We start from the raw sequence: 24,261 nt of genomic DNA, 5'->3' as shown, positions 1-24,261 counted from the left end.
TTCTGTGGGCGTGGTCCCGATCAGCTGGCAGAGAATAGATGGGGGCGGGACCAGTCAGAGGTGGGTTTTTTTTGTAAAAAAGTTTTTAAAATTATTTTCATACAAGTAATCACAAGTATACCATTACATCTTAACTAGCACTATTTTGTATTATCCAATATTATATCAATTCCTCTTACCATTGACCCACAGCAATTGTCATTTGCTCTTCTGCTTTCCATACACCATATTATATATTATGTAAATGGTTATTCAACCTCCTCTCCCTCTCTCTTCCTCCCTACCTCCTTTCTTCCCTCTACCATCCCTCTCTTCTCTACTTCCCATTCCTCTCTCCTTCTCTTCTTTCCTCTTTCCACTCCTTCTCTCTCTCCTACTCTTTTCCTCCCTTCTGCTTCCCTCTCTCCTAACCCCCTTTTCCCTCCTTTTCCTATCAGAGGTGGTATTTACCGGTTCTCCGAACTACTCAAAACTTCCGCTACCTGTTCTCCAGAATACCATCTCTGACCTGCATTCAGCTACTCCATCTTTGGCTTCTTAGCTGTTTCCTTCCAATTTGGAAAGAAAAGAAACAGTGGAGAAGATTAGAAGCAGGAGAATCTGTCAATCTGGTCTGGCTGCCTCCAAAGCAACCCGCAGGGCAGGCAAGTTCACGGACAGCGAAGCATCCACCTAAATTGCAACCAGCGGGTGAGGTGGGGGGGGGGGGGAAGCAGGGGAAGCTTCCAGAAAAAGCAAGCCAGAAGGTAAAGAGAGGAAAGGTCGAGAGAACGAGGATCATTGCGCAAAGTCAAACTTTTTTTCCCCTTGTCCTCCTTTCCTCTCACCCCGGGTTGGCGCGGGACTCGCCAGCAACCCTCGCGGGTGTGGCGTTTCCCCCGAAAGGTAGCATTAAGTGGTCAAGCGCAGCCTTTAATTCTGCTTTAACCGCGGCTGGTGTATCCTCTTTCACACGAAGAGAAAGGTGTGGGCGAGCCTCTCTGGTCGCCGCAACCCGTTTTTAACCACCCAAAGGTGACGGGAGTCCGTCACCCCTCACCCCCACCACACAAAAATGTTCCCTCAAAGCATTGTTTCACAACCTTGGTAACTTGATGTCTGGACTTCAACTCCCAGAATTCCCCAGCCAGCGAATGCTGGCTGGGGAATTCTGGGAATTGAAGTCCAGACATCTTCAAGTTGCCAAGGTTGGGGAGTACTGCCTCAAAGTTTGGCCGCCTCTGCCGCCACCAGGGCGTCCGGCGAAGAGGAAAGGGCGCAGGCGCGCGAGGGACAAAGCCTCTCCGCTCCCCCCCCCCCAATAAACTCTGCTTCCCTCGGCCAGCTGCTCTCTCTCCCCGCTCCGTAACTGTCGCCCGGAGAGGAGGAGCCAAGGGGGGAGGAGGGCGGGGCCGTGGATTGGGAAGTGCTACGTGTCTAACTCAGCCCTTATAACCTACTACTCCGCTTTTCGTTCAGTTCAGCTGGGAGCCAGCCGCCAGGTTTTCGTCCCTCCGTCTTTTTCCCTTTCAGGCTTCCCTCCCTCCCTCCTTCCGCTGCTCGTACCCGTAGCCGAGGGAACAACCGTCGCCGCCGCCCGGGACGCGCGAGCCGCCACCATGTCCGAGATCAAAAAGCAAAAGGTGGTAGGTATTGCCTCTAGCCGAGTTTTCCAAACGCTGCTTGCGGGTACACCCCCCCCCGCGTCCCGCGCGCTCGCGTGCGTAGCCCCGCAGACCGATGCTCGTGACGCGCGCGCATCATCCTTATCATCCTCGCTTCTCCGGCTGCTGCTTGATTGGCTGACTGCTGCCCCCCCCTCTTCGGCTGTCTTCTCTCTCCCCCCCTCCCCAAATCTCCAGCTCGGGGTAGCAGCAGCAACAGCAGCGAGTTGGAGGCTGCCGACCTGAGCGCGGCCGCTTGAATAACCCTGGTTTCTCGGGATGGGACTTTCGCCGCCGAAAAAAATAGCCCTTGGGGCCCGCGGGAGTCGGGGAAGCGGGTGGGATTTTTTTCCCCTTTCTGGTGGGGTTTGAAGCGAGAGACGGTGCCAGGGATGGAAGAGAGTAATGTCACCTTTCTTGCAGGTTTCTTAGGAATGCCAAGGGGACGCGGTGGCTCAGTGGCTAAGACGCTGAGCTTGCAGTTCGGTGGTTCCAATCCCTAGCCCCATGTAACAGAGTGAGCTCCCGTTACTTGTCCCAGCTTCTGCCAACCTAGCAGTTCGAAAGGATGTAAAAATGCACCTAGAAAAATAGGAACCATCTTTGCTGGGAAAGTAACAGCGTTCGGAGTTTAGTCATGCTGGCCACATGACCACAGAGACATCTTCAGCGCTGGCTCTTCGGCTTTGAAATGGAGATGAGCATTGCCCGCTAGAGTCGGGAACATATGTGTGAGGGGAACCTTTACCTTACCTTTTTAAGTGATGCTAATTAGCCTCGGATCCTTCTGTAGATTATTATTCAGGCAATCAATCTGCGCCTGGCACTGAACCTACCCAGTGATCATTCCTGAATAATTTGGGGGGTATTGCTTTTTTTTAGGGCGAAGGCTTGGATGCTGATAAAAGCCCTCAGCCCAGCCCTTGGATGACCCACTCCTTTTGATATGTGCCAGTAAAAGGAAAGTATGCACCGGCCCTTTCATAGCTTCCTAAGATTTCCTTAGGCTAAGCCGGTTTTCCTGGTGATCCCAGCCAAATGTGTTGGAGGTAACGCATGCCTAAAGTACCGTAGGTGGAAATTGTGACACCTGGAGAGTTGGACTTTCTGTTCCCTGCTCTGCTTCTTCCTAGAGATATGAGAAGGCCACAGACAACAAGTTTTACCTCATGGGTTAAAGGTTCTGAAAATTTTCTATATCAGCTTCCTCTCAAGCAGTAACTTTTGGAAGTGTGTTTTTCCAGCTTGTAGGATCACTAGATCCATGCTTAATAGAGAGTGTATTTTATTTCAGTTCTGGCTTCTGATCAGGTGATGGCTGTAAGAAATATTAATGTAACATGCGCAATGTCTGAGGTTCCTCTTATGTCATTGAATTCAGATATATTTCTTTTCCAAATCTCTCACACAGACACGTGTGTGTGTGTGTGTGTGTGTGTGTAACAGTGCCACTGCTTTAGGTTAACTTTGTCCAGTGGAGCGACAACCCCTAAAATGGAAATCACCAGTCATATTAATGCATTCATCCATTTGCTTTGCTCATCCGTTCACATTGGCCAATACTTTTAAGCAAGCAATAGTAGATACCTCTGAATTTCCTTCCTGTTTAACATATATGTGGTTTATTACATTTTGTCTAACACCTCAGCTGTTTTTTTTTTAAGGAACAAAAATGCTGGAATAAATAAATAGCAGTTGGCCAATCAGGAAGCCCCCATCCATGCTAGAATAAAGCAGCCTTCATCTCTCAGTGATCCCTTCTTGATTTAGACCAGGGGTCTGCTACCTTAAACACTCAAAAGAGCCACAAAGCTCCTAACCAGAAGCCCCCCATCCCTATTCAATTCTGAAGCCAACCGGAAGTCCGGTTCCCTCTCCATAGAGTCTTCTCCTAGCATGGCGTCCTTTTTCCTCTACCTGTCCTAACTGAAAACCCGATCAATTGCTGAACCGACAGGCGACAGGGAGCCGCAGCAGAAGGATGAAAGAGCCACATGCGGCTCCAGAGCCGCAGGTTGCTGACTCTTGATTTAGACCATCTAGAGCAAAAAGGACTGATCTCCAGCAGATTAACAGATTTGTTTTCATCTGCATTCTTTCTGGAACTTGTAGGATACCCAAGTAACACATTCATTCCCAGAGGCATGGCCTGTGGAAAGCTTCCCCAGTTATGGGTTGTCTATTTTGTACTGCTGTGGTTTACTTACATTAAAAGTACTCTGGATGTATTCAGCCATTATATTTACATATGACTGCACAGCGCTTGTTGATTCATGTTCTTTCAGGACTAAGGAGCAACTTCTTTGCATTGCACTTGGAGTTTAACTTCTGCTTCCCTTTTAAGCCCTCTGAAAGAAGACATAACAAAGTGCTGAGCTAGAAGTAAGAGAAAATTTTAAAGCAAAGAGTTTTCTAAAAAACAAAAAGCAACTTTTGCTTTTTGCATAATATATTTTTAATAAAATCCTATACGCATTTGATAAATAAAAAAAAGAGTTCAGGTTCTGCTTTTTTTCCCCAAAATTTTTTATTGGTTTTTATACATTTATGGGGAAAGGTAAGGGGATATACAAAAAAATTTGGCAGCTCCCACACTAGTGATAGAAATCCATCCAAAACTCACAATTTTTACAATCTTAAAAACAAAATATAAAAGATAAGCAGAAAACAATGTCTTATTCTATATTATCAACCATGTGTTCATTCATTTTCCTTTGTCACTTTCTAGAATATCACCAATTACTGTTGTTTCAAATACTTTTATTTTTGTGACCTGAACCTTTTCGTTATTGCTCTTTCCTCCCTGTCCCCAGAGGGAGCCTCAGCCCTGCCCCCTCTTATCTTGCACTTTGCTGTCTTTTCCATTACCTTCGTTGTGTTCGTCCTCTAGGAGGGAGAGATGCTTTTTAATGAAGGCTTCCGCCTCCTGCACTGTATTAATTCTAACCCTGTTTCCCTCCCAGAAGATCAACATTCCCTCTGGCAATAACCATCTAAACCAAATTCCTTTATTGTATAATTTCTTTGATAAGCAGGAATACTTCCTCCTTCTCTCTCTTATCTTTTTTAGAATCTGCTTAAGGATGGTAATTTCTTCATCTTTATATTTCAATGGTCTCTCCCTTTGGGTCCCAAGCACCTCATCCCTTGTGGTCCTCCTGAGGAATTTAACATGCACCTCCCTTGGAACATTATGACTTCTAGCATATGCTGAATTTATCCTATAGACTAGATCCATATACCACCACAGCTGTTTTTATCTCTCTTAATATAATCTGCTTTTACTTTACTTTTACTTTACTTTACTTTTATTCATATTTATAGACCGCCCCCTCTCCCAAAAGGGACTCGGGGCGGTGTACAGTCAATACATAAAAAGAATACATAGATAAATTAATGCTTAGATATTTAAATACATAAATAATTAAATGCTTAGATGGAGGAGGTTAAAAGAATTGTACATTCAAGTAAAGTATATAAAATACAATCTTTAAAAGACCCCTAAAAATACCCCACAGAATTAAATTTAAAATGGTTCCCCAGAAATTCCAATTAAAATATATCTGCCAGGAGGTAAAAACTATGAGTGTGCCAGGCCAGCTAATCGGAACAGGTGAGTCTTTAGTTTTTGTCGGAAGGAGCGGAAGTCGGTGGTGGTTCTAATGTCGGGGGGGAGGTCATTCCAGAGGGTTGGGCCCATCACAGAGAAGGCTCTACTCCTAGGCGGCGCCCGTTGGCATTGCCTGGTGGACGGCACCAGGAGAAGTCCCTCCCTGTGAGAGCGAATTGGTCGCAAGGATGTGTGCGGCAGGATGCGATCCCGCAGATAGCTAGGTCCTGTGCCATGGAGCGCTTTAAAGATGGTAATCAACACCTTGAAACGCACCCGAAAAACCACAGGCAGCCAGTGCAGCTCGCGCAGGAGAGGTATTACGTGGGAGTACCTAGTACTCCCCATGATGGCCCACGCGGCTGCGTTCTGGACTAGCTGTAGTCTTCGGGCGCATCCCAAGGGAAGCCCCATGTAGAGAGCATTGCAGTAGTCCAGGCGAGACGTCACCAGCGCATGAGTGACCGTGCGTAGGGCATCCTGGTCCAGTAGGGGGCGCAATTGGCGCACCAGGCGAACCTGGTGGAATGCCCCCCTTGCCACGGCTGCCACATGGTCGTCCATTGACAGCCGGGCATCTAGGAGGACGCCCAAATTGCGCGCCCGTTCCACAGGAGGCAATTGCTCGCCCCCTATGGCCAGTGATGGAGTCAACTGGCTGAACCGAGGTGCCGGCAACCACAGCCACTCAGTCTTGGAGGGGTTGAGCTTGAGTCTGTTGTCCCCCATCCAGACCCCGATGGCTTCCAAACACCGGGACATCATTTCGACAGCCTCGTTGGGGTGGTTTGGGGTGGAAATGTACAGCTGAGTATCATCAGCGTACAGATGATACTCAACCCCAAAACCACGGATGATCTCCCCCAGTGGCTTCACATATGCGTTGAACAGAAGGGGCGAGAGGACCGACCCCTGTGGCACCCCACAAGTGAGTGGCCTCAGGGTCGACCTCTGCCCCCCTGCCAACACACATTGCGTCCGGTCGGAGAGGTAGGAGCCGAACCACTGCAAAACGGTGCCTCCAACTCCCATCCCCTCCAGCCGGCGCAATAAGATACCATGGTCGATGGTATCAAAAGCCGCTGACAGATCTAATAGGACCAGGATAGAGGAACAACCCCTATCTCTGGCCCTCCAGAGATCATCAACCAACGCGACCAAGGCCGTCTCCGTGCTGTGCCCGGGTCGGAAGCCGGACTGGCGTGGGTCTAGATATTCAGATTAGTCAAGGTGTCGCGGAAATTGCTGTGCCACCACATTCTCTACAACCTTCGCTAAAAAGGGAAGGTTGGAGACTGGACGATAATTAGCTAGCTCCATCGGGTCAAGTGAAGGCCTCTTGAGTAAGGGCCTCACCACCGCTTCTTTCAAGGCGGTTGGTAAGGATCCCTCGCCCAACGAGGCGTTCACCAGGCCCAGGAGCCAGCCTCGTGTCACTTCCCAGGATGCCAGTACCAGCCAGGAGGGACACGGGTCCTTTAAACATGTGGTGGGTCGCAGCCGTCCACGCAACCTGTCCAAATCCTCGGGGGCAACAGAATCAAACTCCTCCCAGAATGGTCTCACAAGACTCACTGTTGACGGCTCCCCTGGTCCACTGAAGGGGGCCCATCCGCTCCGGATCTGAGCGACTTTGTCCTGCAGATATTCCCCAAACTCCTCTGCTCTGCCCTGCAAAGGGGCTTCCCGCGTCCTCTGCGATAAGAGGGAGCGGGTTACCAGAAACAGGGCGGCAGGGCGGTTATCGGCGGACGCAACAAGAGCGGCGCAATGTCTGCGTTTGGTCGCTCTTAATGCCACAAGGTAGGTCCGTAAATAGGCTCTTACCTGTGTTCGGTCAGATTCGGAGCGTGAGGACCTCCATCTGCTCTCTAGACGTCTCCTATGGCGCTTCATCACCCTCAGGTCCTCGGTGAACCAAGGAGCCCGGGTGGGTCGCTGCCGTAGGAGAGGCCGCAAAGGCGCAACCCGGTCCAAGGCCCCAGCCGCCGCCCTATTCCAGGCGGCCACTAGGTCCTCCGACCGAGAGCGGGTCAGAGCTACAGGTAGTGGCCCAAGCTCCGTCTGGAACCTATCCGGTTCCATCAGGTGCCTGGGGCGGTACCAACTTGGACAGTCTGGTTCCGCCTCCTCGCGGTGGGGGGTAGCGCCAGGGAAGTCCAGCCGGAGAGATAAGTGATCTGACCATGACAGGGGAGTAATAACTAAATCCCCTATTCCCAGATTACTCGTCCACTGCTCAGATACGAAAACAAGGTCCAGTGTGTGGCCACCTTCGTGTGTGGGGCCCTGAATTAATTGGGTCAGGTCCATGGCCGTCATGGAAGCCATGAACTCCCGAGCTACCTCGGATGCTTCCCCCGTCGACGGCAGGTTGAAATCCCCCATAACCAGAAGTTTGGGGATCTCAACTGCCGTTTCTGAGATTAGCTCGAGGAGCTCGGGCAGGGCTGCTGATGCATAGCGAGGAGCCAAGTATACAATCAGCAGACCCCACTGCCTCCCTGGGCCCCATTTCACACCAAGGGACTCACACATGCTAAGATTGTACTCATAATATCCTTAAGGTCTTCATTTTCTGTCTCTGGTAGGTTCTGGAATCTAAAAAAAAAGGACATTCAAATTCTATTTGTGCCAAAAAGTTTTCCAAGTCTACATTTCCCTTCCGGATTGCTTTAATCTCTTCCCCGAGCCCAGCTGCTCCCTCCTCCAACACCACAATTCTCTGTTTATTTTCTGCAATATGATGTTTAACATCTCTGAGTTCCTCTTTAAGCTCTGTCATTTCTTTTTTCAGTTCATTTTGACTCCTCATAAGTTCTTGAAACATTTGGGAGACAGATAGTTCTTTTGGTCCCTCTCCAGTCCCCTTACTGTAACAATGAGGTAATTTTCGTTTGTTGCATACTCGGACTGGAGATGGCAGATGAGGGAGCCGAAAATGACTTGCCCGTTGGTGGTTTCTTAGGCCCCATTTGTTTAAAATTCAGAAATGTAAATCTTTTCCCAAGAAGATGGCGTCCGAGGATTGCGCAGCTGTGCTGATCCCAAAAGGCAAACAAATCCGAAAGCGAAGTGCTAACTCTCCTTCACAGTTCCAAGGCACCAAGGCAAACCAAAAGAAGGGGATCAATTAGTTAAAGTTCAGAAAAGCCACGTAGCAGGGAGGGGTCCTGGTTTCCCTCAGAGAGAGTAATAAGGCAGCTCCAAAAGGTTTTTTTTTTTAAGGTAGTTTCGAAAGGCAGACTTCATTTATAAGTACACAAACAAAGAAGGGTGGGCGCCATCTTGGCTCCTCTTTTCACAGGGAGAAAAAACGGAGATCTCTATAAAGCTTTTAAAGGAAAACGGCTCAGCAGTCATTTCTAGCAATTGTGATAACGATCTTTCTCAGTTAATTAGTTCAAGTGACGAGTCAGCCTTTTTTCTCTCTTCAAGAGAGATAGTTCAAATGCCGCTTAATCCGAGGGGGGTGGGTAGAAGGAAGAAACACCCCCCTCTAATCTCCATTCAAATAGGTTGAACACAAAATTTACAGAAGTCTGCTGCTTTTCTTTTAAACGATCAAAGAGTTCAGGATGAATCCCCCACCACCAGGATCCAGCCGCACTTCTCCCAAGTATGCTCTTTCCTTCGGAGCCATTCGGCGAAAGGGCGAACAGCTCAATGCTGTCCCTCGCCCCCCCCCTCCGCTCCCTGGCTCCTAGGCAAAGCTGAAAAACACCCCCGCCGGCTGCTGCTGATTCCGGGGGGCTTCAGCAAGCCTCCCTTTGGCAGGGGACCCTTCCAGAGCCCCCTGTGCTCCTTACGGAGCCAACCGGGGAGACGAGCGGCAGACAACACATCCATCGCCAGCAGGAACCGGAAGTCGTCCCAGATTCTGCTTTTTATCCAGTTACTCAAAGATGATATACCTGAGTAGTCCAACCTCCAAGTTTATTCCCCCAACAATTCTTTGACATCTATTATACTGAATAACAGTGCCTGGTCTCAATATTACCCCAGTGAATTTCTTGGCTGAGAGAAGATTTGATCTCAAGTTTTCCAAGCATTAATTAAAAACATAATTGTGTATTTATGTGAGGAATAGAGGAAATGCGGGAATGAGGAAGAAAATAAAAACTCCATCCAAATCTCCATAATTATGCCTTATTATTGTTATAATTACTATGTGCACATGATTTTACCTCTTTGTATTCAGACAAACATGTACAAGTTTAACAAGTAAAAAAAGAGGCAACCATTGTAAAAACTTAACTAGTTTCAAACATATTGACTTTGCACTTGGCAAGTGAAATTCTTGTGATTTGGAGTCTTTCATGTATCCACCAGACTACAATATTTGTAGCATAGAGGTGACCTCCACGCTTGCTGTTTTCTTCTAAGAATGACATTTCCCAACTAAGGTATTCATTCCTAACTCAGATGGTGTTGCCTAGATGGGTAATGAAACACGTGCAAGAAAACAACGTATTAGCTTCTTTATTCATATTCAGCTTCATTGTTTCATTGATTGATACTGTAGGGTGGATGTATTTGTCTGAGCCATCCTACTTTGGAAGGATCAGACAAATACATTTACTATGTACAACATGTCCACCAAACTAGATAATATTTATTTTTATTGACCTGATTTCTATTAGTCAGGAGGGTAGGAAATACAACTGAAATAATTAAGCAAGAGAAATACATTAAGGGAAACCACTGCCAAATGTATTAGAAAAACTCTTCAATTATTGCTCGTGACTGAAAGGCAGTTTCATAAGCAAACTCTTGATGCCCATTTTAAAGGGTGTTTTCAAAGTAATTGGGAGTCCACCACCCCCAGATTGGGGCTTTTAGAAAACATGAAGAAAAGCTGCTTTTTTCTTAGGAAATAGTATAATGTTTTGATGAGCCTATTGTGAAGATTCATGAATATACATCTTCAGATTTCACATAACTATTTGGATCTAAAATTAAGTATGAATCTATTTTTTTTAAAAGAGTTAACTCTATGAACCATATTTTATCTTTATTCTGGATTAATGCCATGTTCACTGAGTGGGATGGTCAGAAATTGATGCATTTTCTTATAGTTAAATATCACTTTCTTATAGTTAAATAAGCAGGGATGTGCGGTCATTGGAGGCAGGGGAGGCAGAGCCTCACCTCTCATCATAAAATAATAATATATAATAATAATATCCACAAGGGAGTTTCATATATATAAGAGGAAGAGGAGGGAGGAGGAGGAGCGCGCGCGGGGCGGTGCCAGCTGGGCAACCAGGCGGAGGCAGGAGGGTTCTCGGAAGCGCCAATAACCTTCCTGCCTCCGCTGTACTTTGCGCGCTCCTCGCGACTGCAATAGACGTCCAGAAGTGGCAGGGGCTTGATGTCGCCGCAGCTGCCATGCGCGGATGGACGGAGGTAGCGAGAGTGGCGCTGAGGCAGTCCGGCGGATGAGCAACCGAGGATCAGGCTGCCTGATCCTCAATCGCTCGCTCGCTCACTCTTTCGTCTGCCCGGACCCCTCGGCACCACTCTGGTTACCTCCGACCGGCCACGCCCAGCAGCGACATTGGCGACGTCATCAAGATGAAGTGGCTTGGAGGCAAAGTGCTTTTCAGTGCTTTTCTGTGCGTCTGGCGTTTAGGTAGATAGCCGGATGTCCTAAACGCCAGACGCACAGAAAAGCAGCTGCTGTTGGGGATCGCGGAATGCGAGCCAGCGAAGCGCGCTCAGGAAGGCGGGGAATAGGATCACGATCCCATTCCCCGCCTTCCTGAGCGCGCTGCGCCGGTGAAGTGCTCCGCGATCCTTTTCTGTGCGTCTGGCATTTAGGTAGATAGCCGGATGTCCTAAATGCCAGACGCACAGAAAAGCAGCTGCTGTTGGGGATCGCGGAACGCGAGCCGGCGAAGCGCGCTCAGGAAGGCGGGGAATGGGATCACGTATGTTTGAGGCTGAGGCAGTCTCAGGCTCCAGCACACGTGGTCCCATTCCCCGCCTTCCTGATGACGTCACCAGCCTCACCAGCCGTAAACCTCACCGCACGTCACTGTTAAATAGTATAAACAACTACTGTTTCATGTGGTACGTGTTTTAAAAAGATTTGATCTTAAATTATACTTGCCCTGTGCAATTTTTTAAAATAATGTTCTAAACATTAGGCATGGAAATTACTGAAAACATTATTTTGGGTGTAACTTAATAAAAATTAAGTCCAACCACTTAATTATTTGTTATAATTAACAATTATATATAAAATTATATATAAAATTATATATAAAATTATATATAAAATTATATATAAAATTATTATATATAAAATTATATATAAAATTATATATAAAATTATATATAAAATTATATATAAAATTATATATAAAATTATATATAAAATTATATATAAAATTATATATAAAATTATATATAAAATTATATATAAAATTATATATAAAATTATATATAAAATTATATATAAAATTATATATAAAATTAAGTTCATTTTATTTTTAATCCAATCCCACCATGGAACAAACATAGTTTGAAAATTATATTCTTATTGTCTTCTCTGGCAACCTTATCATGCATGCATTCTGCATCCCGTGGCAAAGAATTTTTTAAGTGTTTCCTGGATAAGGACCTTATTCAGGTACACTTAAATCAGCATGTTTAAATGCTATGAAACAATGCAATTTAAAACTATTTAAGTTTGGGTTGGTTTCTAATTCAAATCAACATATTTTCTCTTGGGTAAACTGGTGGTTATTGACCAGGAAGAGCTGTTGTTTAAAGTGTGATTTACTTTCTTGCAAATACATGTGGTGTTCTGTACCCACTTGTAAAGAAATGTGTGCAAAGTTGAACAAGTTTTATTATGCTGCTATAATAATCTCTGAATGTGATAGCCTTATGGGCAGCCTTGGGTGAAAGAACAATGGAGTCAAATGAAGGTCTTGATTCACCAATGGATTTTGGATGTTCTTTTGGGGTAAGAAAACAGGGTAACGGACAGAAAGCAGTAACAGGAATAGGAATGCAACACAGAATAACAATCACAATAGAACATAATATGAATAAATACAGGTCAGGAAATAAGTATTTAGGGACTGGATATTTTATTGAATTTATAATGGGAGCAAAATCATATTCTAAACTCAAAATTTTAGAATAAAGAACATGTGTTCAGACAAGAAAGGGAATGAGACATAGCACAAGATGTTAATATACAAGAAATTTGTTTGATTGTCACAGACAATTGGTCTGTTTTGTGCAATATCAGTTGGAGTGTTTCATTACTGTTCTTTTTTGTAACCTTTCTTCATTAGACAGGCTCTTTGCCTAGACATAAATCATTACAGAGGGAATCTCTTGGGACTTACTGCTATCCAAAGATGATCAATTGTGGTTAGCTCATGTTGTGGGCATTCATTGTACTGAGGTGTGTTAGGAAAACCACAAGTTTTAATTCATTTAACCATCCATTTATTCAGGCCCTTTCATTGTTAACAACATGACACATCAGGCCAATGTTTGACTACTGATTTTTGTAAGGCCTCCCCAAAACTCTCCATATTGTGATTTTACATACAGATACTGTATGTACTGCCAGATTTGGACTGCAAAAGTCAGGTGACCACTGGGTGGCAGCAAAAAGATAAAGAAAACTCACTCTTTGCTGCCAACTAGTGCTTGGGTAGATTTTGCAGCTCCTTTATACAGATTCTTAAAGTATTTAGACAAGGAAATATGGATATGCTTTCCCTTTTAGAGCCATTGTCTCAGAAAAAGATATTTTGTACAAAATTCCAAATAATTACTATGTTCATATCAAATAGTATTTGATGTAGGTACCTATAATCGCTCTGGCAATAGCTTCATAAAATGTTGACAGTATTGCCTGTTTTATAAATTCTGAATGACGGGAAAAATATATATTTGTATGTCTCTCCATGCCATATGGGTGTACATATGGACATCTATATACTTTTATCTCTTTATAGCCGGACTGGCAGGACACATCCACAAATGAGCAGTCAGAGGACATGATGAAATTTCTTCAGTTTTATATAGACAGATTTAACCATAGTTTCAGTTGGGAAAATGAGACCAAAATACCAGGGAATAGACACATAGGCATTAGCAACATCTATAGACTATGCAAAAGAGATGATCACCCACACCCGCCCAAAAGGAGCAAAAAGACCCAAACAGCTCTCCATCAGCAATCAGACCTCAGATCAGCATAGGTTAACTCCCAGGTTAACAACAGACCAACAATCAAATAAACAATACCCCAATCAAGAAACTACCAAAGAAGCCAACAGGATTCACCCCAACCAAAGAATCTCTAAGACCACCCCCACCATCACTGATGGGAAGTACGGTACTACAATATAAACTGACAGCAAGCTGCACCCCTTATTAGCACTGATGATGTTACCTAGTTTGGGTAATGAAACATCTGCAAGAAAACAAGCAAGCTTAGAGAGCACCACGGACTCCTCACAACCTAGGCTGTTTGCATAGGTGTTTTTGACCTATTGAGGCTGTATAAAAATAGCTTATTGAGGCTATATAAAAATAAAGTTATACAATGCAAAGGTTAAGCATATTGGGTTATTTCACAAAAGTAATAAAGCTGATTTATTGTTGGTAGTAGAGTAAGTTGTATGTAAGCTATTAGAACTCAGAAAAATGAATGCCCATTCCACTTTCAATTCAGATGCAAAATTATCAGTATATTAAAAATAATTGTTTCTCCAAAGTGCTTAGTCACTACGTACATACAAGGAGCTTGTAATTTATTTTCTTGCTTGTGAGATTATATACTGAGCACTTGGAACACCATTCTTCAAGTCCTCAATATGCCCTGCAGAACTTCTTTTCAAAAAAACAGGACAGTTCCATGCAGCCTAAGATAGTTCAAAGTTACCCAATTCTGCAAAATGTGTAGACAAGCTTCAAACCTAGTTTTCTTGACATCTCTTGAATTATGTTTCCTGCTGGGATTCTATATTTGCTCAGATAGTTTGGAAACAGGTCCCTTTTTTTAGGTGGCCAGGATTCCTTGTCTGGTATAGGAATGAAATACTATGAGAGTCAAGATTTAAAACTTAACTGCCAGGGTGAAAAATGTGAGTTCCAGATTCTATTGAGCAGGCATCAAGCAGGGAACAAAGAATGCTTTTGTGTTTCAGTGTGTTACTCCAGGCGTTCTTATTATCCTAGCATCAACTCTTCTCTCTGGAGTGGAACAATTAGTATTTGTTCCTTCCAGCGTTCTTTTTCTTTTCTTCCTATCTACCTAGTTTAGTATGAAGTAGGGAAAGCTCAGGTGGCTAATGATTAGTGATAATGAGTAGATGCGGGAGGCAGGTATCTATCACTAAACTTGGATTATTAGTCTTGGAAAACCAGCCATGCAAATTCTCCCTCCCAAGAATTTTTGTTAATTCATGTGGAGGGGATGGATTATAAATTAGAGCAGGGGTGTCAAACTCACAGTGTCGTCATATGGCATATCGTGAGATTTTCCCCCTTCTCTAAACCGGATGTGGGCATGGCCAGCATGAGACACATCTGGCCCGTGGGCTGCAAGTTTGACACCTCTGTAGTAGAGGGTCTCAGCTAAAGATCAAAGTTAGACAGGTGAGGATGGTCAATTGGGTATCCTGGCTTTATCTGATGTCCTTGTGTGTGAATTCAAAAAATAAATGCTTGGGTAACTTGTTTATAATGTCTTATAGACACGGGGAGAGGAATTATAGTTGTCTACTAAAATAATACGAGTTGCAGATTCAAACTAGATGCAATGAAGAAAAGTAATTTGGTAAACGGCTGTGGGAAGCCAAGGTCAGTGAGAAAAGCATTCAGAAAGAAGACTGGTGTTCTTCTAGAGCAGTGTTTCTCAAACTTGGCGACTTTAAGTCCTGTGGACTTCAACTCCCAGAATCCCCCAGCCAGCATAGCTGGCTGGGGAATTCTGGGAGTTGAAGTCCACAGGACTTAAAGTCGCCAAGTTTGAGAAACACTGTTCTAGAGTATCTGCATAACAATAGATACTTACATTGCTCTCCCAAGTAGCAGGTGAGAAGCTCACTTATTATCAATATGGCTGGACAGAAGAATAAGTGGGTTAGCTTTAGTGAAAACATAAATTAGGATTTGGCTGGTTTTGTAAATGTTGGATGTGTATATATTGAAAACAAGCCCATCTTACTCTCTTTCAATCGCCCAAACTAGAAATAATTTAAATTTGTTTGTTTATTATTTTAATGTTGCCAAGAGAATAGGTTTGGAATTAAGATGGTCATTTTGGAGCAGTAGTGGGTTCCGGATTCCGTTCCAACCAGTACGGTTGGAACGGCCCTGGCGTCATCCACATGGATGCGCGGGGGTAGCATGCACACGTGCGCGGTGCGCACATGCATTGTACTTGCCTGTGACACTTCCACAAGCCTCCGCAACACTCCAGCTGCTCGGCGGAGCATTGAGCAGGTGCCAAAGGCTTAAAGCACAGGTAAGAAGCTCGGGCAGGCAGGTGGGCCCTCCGGAACACCGCATTGGAACAGTACCCGGTGCTCCGGGCAGGATTGGGTACACCCGTACCGGGGCGTACTGCCTGCAACCTATCACTGTTTTGGAGAAACCTTCCCATGTGTGGTGTTTTCTGGAGATGATTTCAAACTCCTTGGTAACATTGGGCACGTGGAAGTTGAAATGCAACATATCTGGAAAGCAAAGTTAAAGGTGACTTAGGAAAATTCTGTCCTTCCTCTATAACATTTAGCAACACCATATCTACAACATTGGGCACTGCCCAGTAATCAACAATATGAAGGGAGGGTTAGCAAAATATGCCATGTAGTATTGTCATGACATGCAATAAGCTGTGCCTTAAATTACAAAAGGGTATTTGACCTGTTTTAAATTGTAGTGTCACATTTTTCAGTACATAAGAGTGTGTCACATTTTGTTTCCTGTGTTTTTCTCATAACAGCTGGTGAGACAAATTAGGCTGAAAGTGCTTTTCTCAATGAGCTATAACTCAACAAAATAAGAATCATAGTTTTGTGACTATAAACCCACATGCCTAAACACTTTTGGAACAGCTTTCATTGTAGAATGTTTTTATACAGACTTGATTGAATGCATATTTCATTCAATTAATGCTCTGTCCAAGTTTGGGTTAACAAAATATTTTATAGAAATTGGGTCCAACCCATACAAAAGCTCTCTCTTTTGAACCCACGTGGAATTCTAATTGTAAAAGTATAAGTGATTCTTTAACCATTAAACCATCGGTCTCTTTTTGTAAATGTCCAATGGTTCACTTTTGAGAGATAGTTTGATGTTAAAGTTAAAGCATTAGGCTAGAATCTAGAAAACAGTGAATTCTAGTCCTAGCTTGGACACGAAGCCCATCTGAGTAACCTTAAGTGAGCCATTTTTTTCCTCAGCCCTAGAAAGAAAATGGTAATGACAAACCACTTCCAAAATATTGAGAGGAAAACTGTAGGGACTATTTCACACAGTCTTTAAGAGTCAACAGTAACACCAAGGTAAAAGAAAGAAAGAAGAAAAAGAGAAAGAGAGAGAGAGGAAGGAAGGAAGGAAAGAAAGAAAGAAAAGAAAGAAAGAGAAAAGAAAAGAAACCAACCTTGAAAACAAAGATCCATATTTCAGAGGAGCTTTCAAAATTGTAGAGCTAGGTAGTAAATTTAGGACTTGGTATCATCAAAAGAAGTATATCTGATCTTTTGGATAGACTTTTTCATCAACTAGACTAGAGGGAAGTTTTGAAATACCTGTGGTAAACCATATATTTAACTGTAAACTTTGGCTCCTACAAACTCTTTTACGCATTTACATAATTCAGGCATTCATACCTTGCTTTTTCCAGTAGAATTTCTGTGTTGCAGGCCTCCTCTCTAATTCTTTTTTGATACTTCTTGCAGTTTGTCGAAGAGAGGACTGTAGTTTGCAGAGTTAGTGAACATCCAGAAATGTCTTTTAAAATGTATTTTTGGGGATTGGTATCTTAAAAAGCAGACAATTACTCAATTGCACAATGTTCACAAGAAAAGATATAGGTGGCATGCTATCTTCAATAGTATTTTTTTTTAGATTACAAAGCCTTGCAAGGCGTGAGTTAGGCTACTTTTGGAGGAACAATTACAATTTTGAAATTAATGAATGAAAGTGCTCAATACTCGGAAGAATGAGTAGCTCAGATGAATAAGATGTGTTACGAAACATACAGCAAACTTAAAGTAAGGGAAGTGTTGTAAAAACCCAAGTAACACAACCTTGAGAAATGATGGCGAAGCCATAGCTTCACGTATTGTGATGTCGATTTTTGGGAAAACTCCTGTGTGGTGTGTATACCATATGGTGCTTTGGATTCAGTTCCAAAAAGATTTAATGGAGTACCTCTAGGCACAAATATAGTAAGGTAAAGGTAAAGGTTCTCCTCATACATATGTGCTAGTTGTTCTGACTCTGGGGGCAGTGCTCATCTCCATTTCAAAGTTGAAGAGCCAGTGCTGTTCGAAGACATCTCTGTGGTTATGTGGCTGGCATGACTAAATCCAAAGGTGCATGGAATGCTGTTACCTTCCCACCAAAGGTGGTTCCTATTTTACTACTTGTATTTTTACATGCTTTCAAACTGCTAGGTTGGAAGGAGCTGGGACAAGTAGCGGGAGCTCGCTCCGTTATGCGGCACTAGGGATTTGAACTGCCAACCTTTCTGATTGACAAGCTCAGTGCCTTAGCTACTGAGCCCTTTGTGTGTGTATTGGGGGGGGGGGGAATAGCTGCGCAAGATTTATAAAAACAACTGGTTTAAAAAGGCAACTGAAATACTGATCATCTCTGTAATAATTAGAACAGAAAAATTTCCATTTTCGCTACTTGGCTAACCAGGTTGCAACAATGAGGGCTCCTCACACTTTATAATTGTAATTGGTTTGAACTATAGCTAGTTGAATAACTACAAGAGCCAGGCAGGAATAATGCAGGAATGGCAGGTCTAAATCTCAGACTACGTATGATTCCCTATCTTTATTTTCTAAAACCCTGAAGCTAGTGCCATTTGAATTCAGTAGCAAAAAAGGACCGATGTTCTGGAAGGTTGATTTATTGCAATGCTCTTTTCTTTTGTTCAACTTGAGTTTTGAAACATTTTACTTTGTCCTTTATCACACGTCCTTTCATTAAAGACAGTGGAGGTGCAGTTTCTGGTATTTGGGTAAAGATTATCCTGCTAGCAAACAAGACATTAGGAAATTGAAGGATTTTTTTCTTTAGTATGTCTTGTGAGTACAGCCACTGTGGTAGAACAATAAAGGAACTAGCAAATTGCCCGAAGATAGGCAAAAATACAAACTTCCCTCTGGTGACCCAAAGGTGCTCTTTCAAAAGGCAACTGAACTTTCTTTCTTTTTCCTTGAAGATGTTTCACTTCCAATCCAAGTAGCTTCTTCAGTTTTGGGATTAGAAGCGAAGCGTCTTCAAGGAAAAACAAAGCCCAGTTGCCTTTTGAAAAAGCACCTTTGGGACAACTGTGGCCTGGATGACTGAAAATCTCCATTGGCATTTCCCTCTGGTGATTAGCCTCTTCTTAGAGCTTTTACTTTATCAGCAAAGTGATTGACAATGTCATAGTAAAAATATAGAAGGTAATTTACCTGCTGAGGAATTAACTCATGGAACCTTCAAACATATCAATGTTTCATATGCTTATAAAAACCCATCTAAAGGGGGAAACGGGCCACAAGGTTGTGATCTCACTCTCTTTAGTCTGATCCCTTCTTGCATCACAGTTCTTGAAAATCTCAACCGTTCCCTTTAATATGACTCAGCAATATTTCAGAAGTGTGTCCTGTAGCAGCTAAAGTGCTGGCTTAGACAAAAGATTAATCCTTCCTTAACAGCTGAGTGTTTTTGATCCTGTTACTCTTTTTCAGCCCAACCATTTTATAGAGTTGTGGGGAAAATAAAAGACATTCAGTACGTACAGTATGCTACTCTGAGTTAACCAAAAATAAAGGTGGGAGAAAAATCTAAGAGTAAACTAACCTGAATCTGATTAGGGTTCCCTGATTAGCCAGGATTTTAAAACTAGCTGCAAATAATAAAATATTTAGAGTGCAGTTTGAAGGAACAACATTATAAAAAAGAATAGCTGATGGAAAAAAATATAATTTGTTAATCTCTTCACAAGAACCACAGAAGGGGATGAGCTTTTGAAACTTCTCTGAAACACTTCATCAGTGCAAAAAGGTGGCTAGGAAAAAAAAATAACTGCTAATGTTTTAAGAAATGATCCAGAGATTCCACTCAAGATTACAGATTGCAGTTTAGGTTGTCTGACAATGGAAAATGTTGGTTCCCTCTCAGTGTGGAATTGTGCTTAAGAGGATGGACTAATAGAAGCTGGCATTTTGTACAGGAACATCTGCACAGTGTATATATAGGCTAGACCCTCTAAAGTCCAGGTGGGACTCCTAAACTGGAAGAATGACTCCAACAGACCCCGGGAACGTCAAATCTCTAGGTCCAGAAGAATGCAGTGCTAGGAACAGCTAAGAAGCTGCAGGGAACCCTTAAACTCCCAGGCATCTGGTAGAAGACTTGAAACTGAGGAAGACAGAGACCACCCATAGAGGTGAGAAGGGGAATTTTTATTCATTCATTCTGTGGTTGAAGGTAGACTACAACATAAATCTCCTTTCTTGGATGTGCCATTCAGGCTATATACCGTTCCTGCCTGCATCTTACACCCTGCCTCAAAGACAACCCAGCACCTAGAAGCCTAGTCAACGCCTAGTCTGTACACCTTGGGGCCTGTCTAGTTTGGTAAAGCCCCTGCTTCTACAGATCTGCTGCTTAATGTCTGTTCTTGTGCTGCTATGATCATTGCCTCAGTTTTAGTCCAGTTTTGGTCTTTTAGTCCAGCCACTTGTAAGATTTCCCAATGTCTGCCACCTCAGTTAGCTGTTGATGATACTTTCCGTGCAGACTCTTGCTTTGCATGGCACTTTCTTCGCTTGATTTTCCTCCCATGTCTGCTGCTCCTTCATGCATTTTCTCAGCAGCGCATCTTCGACTGCCATCTAACTGATGTACTCCTGGATGCGGCAGGTCTTATCCAGGACAGTGGCTTTGACACTCACTAGACCCCACCCCGTCCTCTTTCTGGCTGGTTTGGGTGTTGGACTTGGGGTGGAAACCTCTGTACATTGTGAAGAGTTTCTGGGTCTTCACATCAACAGCTTCCGTGTCCTCCTCCGGCTAGCTCAGTATACCAGCAGGAGATCTGATGACTGGCAGGGCATAAATGTTTATGGGCTGGATCTTGTTCTTCCCATTGAATTGGCTTATCTAGGACCTGTCTTTTACTTTGATGGTATTTGGATGTTGCTGGCTTTCTTACCTCCTCATTGTATATCCCATCTGACTATGGGATATCAAATATTTATGATCGATCAGTATGTCTGCTATGTGGGCCACTGATAGTCCCACTCCATCCTCTCTTGATTACCATCAGGCCTATTGTCTTCAGTGCCAAAGGACTCCCCAGTGTCCTTGCTATAGATTTGTGCCAGGTGGATTAGTGAGTCAATTTCATCCATGTACAGCTTAATGACATCCATGTAGAGAAGGTGGCTGATAGTAGTTGCATTCTTGAACATATATATATATCTGTATCCAGTTCTTGTGGGTTATATGAAGGGGGTTCAAGCCTATGCAGAACAGCAGTAAGGATAGTGTGTCACTTGGTATATGCCCACTTGAGGCCCACTGGTTTGAGCTGAATTTAATTGCTTCTATTGTTGTCTTCCACAATCCCATACAGTTCTTGAGGAAGGTCCTTAGTATACCTGCTGCTTATCTCTATGCTATCTACATACTACTCACAGAAGACACTCAAAAAGCCTCCCAAAGCCTCCCAAAAAACAAAATCTCCTCCTTACCAGCAGTTAATACCCATATGAGCAGAGATGAACATTAGCACTAGACCAGCAATTGAGAAATAGACAATATTTCTATCATAGAACTACCATTGCAGACAAAATAGCTAACAGTAAATAACAGCCTAATCAAGGAACCGGCAAGACCACTCTCACCCAAGACTGACAGGGCAAGCCTCTAGTACCGTGATGGCGAACCTATGGCACGCGTGCCACAAGTGGCATGCGGAGCCATTTATCAGGGCACGCAAGGCGCTGCCCTGTCAGCTGGCCAGCGCATATGCGCGCCTGGCCAGCTGAGTTCACCTTTTTAAAAGCTATTTTTCGCCTTCCCCAGGCTACAGAGGCTTTATAGGAGCCTGGGGAGGGTGAAAAGAGCTTCACCTGCCCCCCCACCCCCCAGAGGCTTCAAGGACCGTCCGGAGGCTTCCCTGAAGCCTTCGGAGTGCTTGGAACCACCCTCCGAGCAAACCGGAGTGACTTCCGGGTTGCTTGGAGGGTCGTTTTGAGCGTTCCGAAGGCTTCAGGGACCGTCTGGATGGCGGAGGGAGCCTTCCTGCCATGCGTCCCGCACAGGAATCCGTCCCCTCAGGGCTTTGCGCGGGCGTCGCAAGGATTAAGCCAAAAGGGGGGGGGACGGGGAAAGCGAGGGGGGCTTTGTTGTCCTCCTTCTCCTTCTCCTCCTTTCCCCCTCCGGTTCGAACACGGTGCCGGGGCCCGGCAGGCAGCGAACGAATCGGAGCCTGCCGACTGGAGGAAGAGGGTGAGAGGCGGGTCCTGTGAACGGCGGCAGCAGCGGCGGCAATGGTTGCAACTCGGTGGCGGGCCGCCCCGGCTGGGAGACAAAAGAGGGGAAAGGCGGCAGGCAGCTGAGTTGCGACTATTAAGCCCGGCGCCACCTGAGGCCGGGAGCGAGGCGGCTGCGCGGCCTGCCTGGTGTGGCGCGGCTAGAGGAGGAGGAGGAGGAGGAGGCAAGGGCGGCGCGGCCGAGGCCTGACGGACTTCCCTTCGGCCGAGCCCGTCCTGGTGGCGGCGGCGGCGGCAGCGATGTGAAGGCCGGGCCCTGGCGAGCGCGCAGAGGCTGGGCGGAGCGGCGCAAGGACGACGGGCCCGAGGCGCCGCGCGGCGGAGGCGATCCGGGCCCGGGCGATGGAGACGCACGTCTCGTGCCTGTTCAGGGACCGTCCGGAGGCTTCCCTGAAGCCTTCAGAGCGCTTGGAACGACCATCCGAGCAACCCGGAAGTCACTTTCGGGTTGCTCAGAGGGTGGTTTTGAGCTTTCCAAGGGCTTCAGGGAAGCCTCCGGACGTTCCCTGAAGCCTCCGGAGGGCCTCCGGGGGCCGGGGGAGGTTCTTTTCGCCCTCCCCAGGCTCCTATAAAGCCTCTGGAGCCTGGGGAGGGCGAAAAAATCATGCAAAAATGGGCGCGTTGTGCGCGCATGCACACTGGGGTGCGTGTTGCATTATGGGTGTGGCACGCCCGCACACGACCCCCCCCCCCGTGCTCCCCCCACTTGTGGCACGCGAGCCAAAAAAGGTTCGCCATCGCTGCTCTAGTATATATAATGAGCAAGACCCACTTGCTTACTAGTACTGATGGTGTTACCTAGTTTGGTAATGGAACGTCTTCAAGAAAACAAGCAAGTTCAGAGGGAACCAAGGATCCCACAGTTCAACCCTGAACCATGCACAAATATTCTCTTCTGTTGATACATAACACATACACATTTGCCTTCAAGTCAGTGTTAACTCTTGACACATCCCTGCAGTTTTCTTGGCTGGATTTCAGAAGTGGCTTGCCCTTTTGTTCTCCCTAGGACCGAAGGTGAACAGGTCAAGGTCACAAAGTTGGCGTTGTGCTTAAGGCAGAATTAGAACACAATAGTCTGCCGGTTTCTAGCTAGTACCTTAACTAATCCACCACATTGCTTAATAAAAAATACCCATTAATAAAGTTGGTACCAAACATCCAGAATGTTGTCCTTATTTTTTCCCCTTGTGGGAGACAAGAGAGAGACTGGCTGCGTCTTGTTATGGACAAAGTAAACACATAATTAAATACACACACGCGCACTCACACACACTGTTATCAGGTTTTTGCAGATATGAGGCAAATGGCATTACTCTTTCAAGGCCAGCTGAATTCCTTGAAAAAAAGTGTTCTTTAATCGTGGGGGTTTGTCTTTAAGAAGTCTTTACTAATTCAAACAGTTAATTTGAATTAGCTAACTCAAACATTTAATTAACAAACAGTTGGAACAGCCTTTTTTGTAATAAACAGTGGTAAAGGAGGAAGTAATTTATATATTTTCTTTGCTATATTCTCATTTTTCTATCTTTTTCTTTCTCTTTGTTGTAATTGCATTGTTTTTTATTTATATAACAGAAATGTTTAGAAGGCTGAAATAATTACATCACAGTCGCAATAAACAAGCTTTGTCGCAATTTCACATGATGGAAATTTTGATGTCAAACCCAAGAATGCCATATTCCCAGTCATCTCACCACAGATTCCAGCCACAATGAGACTACAGACAGAAGCTCTCTAGTTCATCTTAGTGCATGGCTACAGTAATGTCCATTGAAAATTGTAATAAAGTTGTATGTACTGCATTTTTCGGAGTATAAGATACACCTTTTTTCCTCAAAAAAGAGGCTGAAAATTTGGGTGCGTCTTATACATCGAATACAGCATTTTTTGCCTCCCGAAGCTTCGCCCCCTTCACCAAAATGACCTTGCACACCCTTATGGAAACTTTCAGAGAGCTCCTGGGGGCTGGGGAGGGTAGAAATGAGTAAAAAATGGGCCGTTTTTTGCCTCCCCAGCCCCCAGCAGCACTCTATAAGCCTATGCATGCATTTTTTTGACAAAAAATGGACCATTTTTGCTCGTTTTTGGGCCCCCACCCTCCAGGAAGGCGGAGGCCCCCCCCCCAAGACTATTCGTGCCCTTTTGGGGGGGGAAATGGGCTCGTTTTTGCAAAAAACGGGCTGGTTTTGGGAGGTTTGCAGAGTGCAAAACTTTTTTTTTCCTTTTGGAAAGC

The 24,261-nt window shown here is 44.7% G+C and overlaps 1 protein-coding gene across 3 annotated transcripts in view; it reads left to right on the top strand.

Moving 5' to 3' along the window:
• The first annotated feature begins 1,422 nt into the window (after positions 1–1,422).
• PAPSS2 (3'-phosphoadenosine 5'-phosphosulfate synthase 2) overlaps positions 1,423–24,261 on the top strand; it is a 57,888-nt gene continuing 35,049 nt past the window's right edge. For 2 of the 3 annotated variants that reach the window (XM_081955692.1, XM_081955690.1), the window contains exon 1: positions 1,424–1,625. In XM_081955692.1, the coding sequence (XP_081811818.1) occupies positions 1,599–1,625 (27 nt within the window). In that variant the 5' untranslated portion in view covers positions 1,424–1,598. Of the gene's footprint in view, positions 1,626–24,261 lie in introns of all 3 variants that reach the window. The other variant, XM_081955691.1, reaches the window with a different exon arrangement.

Source organism: Natrix helvetica (assembly GCF_964273705.1).
Source record: "Natrix helvetica genome assembly, chromosome: 5".
In the NCBI taxonomy this organism is placed as follows: Eukaryota; Metazoa; Chordata; class Lepidosauria; order Squamata; family Natricidae; genus Natrix; species Natrix helvetica.
Note: the sequence above shows the minus strand (reverse complement) of the source record. Positions and strands in the feature narration are given on the sequence as shown.